Source organism: Anopheles aquasalis, chromosome Y, assembly GCF_943734665.1.
Source record: "Anopheles aquasalis chromosome Y, idAnoAquaMG_Q_19, whole genome shotgun sequence".
Taxonomy (NCBI): domain Eukaryota; kingdom Metazoa; phylum Arthropoda; class Insecta; order Diptera; family Culicidae; genus Anopheles; species Anopheles aquasalis.
Window position 1 is genome coordinate 3,285,544 of NC_064879.1, and position 2,500 is coordinate 3,288,043.

General features: G+C 39.2%; 1 protein-coding gene across 5 annotated transcripts in view; it reads right to left on the reverse strand.

Moving 5' to 3' along the window:
* Window positions 1–2,500, reverse strand: part of LOC126579692 (coronin-7) — a 7,621-nt gene that overhangs the window by 1,640 nt on the left and 3,481 nt on the right. For 3 of the 5 annotated variants that reach the window (XM_050243234.1, XM_050243236.1, XM_050243238.1), the window contains 6 exons: window positions 2,151–2,432; window positions 1,989–2,006; window positions 1,715–1,893; window positions 720–1,625; window positions 178–659; window positions 1–84 (listed from right to left, as the gene is read on the reverse strand). The exon at window positions 1–84 is cut by the window's left edge and continues 29 nt beyond it. In XM_050243234.1, the coding sequence (XP_050099191.1) occupies window positions 1–84; window positions 178–659; window positions 720–1,625; window positions 1,715–1,893; window positions 1,989–2,006; window positions 2,151–2,432 (1,951 nt within the window). The remainder of the gene's footprint in view (window positions 85–177; window positions 660–719; window positions 1,626–1,714; window positions 1,894–1,988; window positions 2,007–2,150; window positions 2,433–2,500) is intronic. The other 2 variants (XM_050243237.1, XM_050243239.1) reach the window with 1 other exon arrangement.

Below are 2,500 nucleotides of genomic sequence, written 5' to 3' on the forward strand. Positions count from 1 at the left end.
TAGGCGATTTTGAATAACCACACGATGTTTCGGATGGCTCATTTTTCTTCAAATTCTGAGCAGTTGGGTTGTTGATCGATGACACTGGAAATTCGATGACATAGTACATTATGTTCAGTTACGTAATATATGTAAAATTCTTCAAACAATAATTGTAAGAAATATATTTAGACTTACATGCATCCATCCCAGCTGGTTGAAGATTTTTTCGAACTGGTTCAACATCTTTACCGGCAAACCATTCGTCTGCTGTGAGAGTCGCTTCCCACAGCACCTTGGTGGGCGGGAATAGATCATCTTGGAACAGATCCGATTTAATACGGGGTACTGTAAAGCTTAGTGCTTCTACTGTGCCATTAGTAAGCCGTTGCGCTTTTGCAAACTCAACTGAAGCCACGTCGCAGTTATTCTTTGTCAAAAAACTTAATCCTTGAGTCATTGATGCACAACGGTGATGCGATAAGTGACAGATGAATGGTGTCTCATCTGTTATTTCAAAACAATAAATTCGAACATCACCCTTTCCAGTAGCAAATAAAGTGGAGCTGTCTTCGTCATAAAAAGGCATTAAAATAGCAGGCGAAACGTCTAAGCCCACCATGCCCACCGGAATGTTAAGGTCTGTGGCTTTATACACATAAATCTGTCGTTCCGAGACTCTGTGGGTATAAAAAAAATAATTATAATACTATTCATCGAAATCTTCGCACGTTTCATACTTGTCAAATCCAGTTACCACCAAATATTCGCCTTCTAGTGCCCATACGATACGGGCTCCTCGTGTACCGACTGGTCCCGTACCTTCTCTGATTGGTTGCTCAGTCTTTCGTGGCTCAAATATTCGAATGCGTGTATCTTTAGCGACAGTAGCACCGTACTTCCCACACAGGCTCCAAGAGAAACACAGAATTTGATCTGTATGACCTCGGAGACAATATTTCTCTACCATATCAGTTAAATCCCATATTTTCATGTACAAATCACTGCTTGCTGTAAGAAGCACGTTTTTGGCAAGGGGATGAAAACGAATAATATTAATTTTATCCGTATGCGCAACTAATTCTGCAGCTGGTTCATTGGTTGGCTCAATCAGTCCGCCATCTGGGATCAACCAAAGTTTCACAGACCCATCATCGCACGCAACAGCCAATCTTTTCGCATCAAATGGATCCCATTGAAAATCCATTATATTTTGTTTGTTAACCAGCGTCGCCATTACTCCATCCGGAAGACGTCCAGGTTTATTCAACTCTAGCACAGCAATCTTCCCACCAGCACCTGCTATGGGCACTGCAACGCGTTCAGCATTTGCATGAAATCCATCGCATTCTCCCGGAATTTGTCGACTTAGATTTCGTATGTTTTCAATATTGGTTCCTCTCTGTCCTGGAGTACCTTTTAAGTGGCGGAATTTAGACACCCTACCAAAAACGGTAGAAGTACGCTTCGACACGGTTGTATTGTTTTGAATGGACTGTACATTGTTGCTTCGTTTGTTTATATCCGTAATATTCTCTTTGGTGAGATCACTCCTATTGCGTAGGAAATCAATGCTAGGAAGAGATGTCATATCTGTATCATCGGTGGCTTTTTGCTCTCCCCTTACTTTTAAAGACTCGCGTCGCCTGAAAAAACGGTAAAATGAAGAAAAAAAAACATCAACCCGTGTTTCGTTCTACTTATCGTTAGTTTTCCAGGTTCAATGTGTCTTTACCGTAAAAGTGTAGGCGAACCATGCTTGTCTTCCTGTACACTTTGAGATCTTCCTTCATACATTCGACGTCTTTCGGCAATACTGGTTCTTTGAGAAGATTGACGATCAAATTCGCATTTTTCGTCAACTGTATCATCAAACTGATCAACGGATTCAGTGGAAATGTTTTTCTCAAATTTCTGAAATAAAAATTCAAGGTAAAAATAATTACTGGAATGAATTGGATAATTATGGGAATGACCAGATAAGCATATATAAATTAAATCAATATAACCTCTTCGTTTATATCAATCTGTAGATTTTTTGTAAAATCCAGGCGGTATGCGTGAAAAAGTAAGTAGGTGGTTAGTGTCAATAAGTTAGTGGTATAATACTTATTTAAAATTATCAAAAATATTTGCTATGTTATGCTTCAATATGAAGATTCAACAATTACCTTTCTTAACTCAGCAGTTGATATAACCGGCGTATCTTCTACAGAATCATAATTTCTTTCATGGCCTTGCTCAACCTCTTCACTGAATTTAATCCCATCAAGACATAGGCACTCTTCATTCTGATCACCGTTTGTATCTAGGGTTTGGTCGCCAATCGCCGGCTTAGCCACATCTTTATCTGATATTTCTGAACACGGAGCTTGAGGAACGTTGAAAACTTTATCAAAAGAAAATTCACCATGCGTATTGATCCCGCTGAAGGGTTTCGGCCCAAGACGTGGCTAGAAAATAAACATAATTCACTTTTAGTATACATTATATAAAAAAAACCTTAAGCTTAAACTTAACT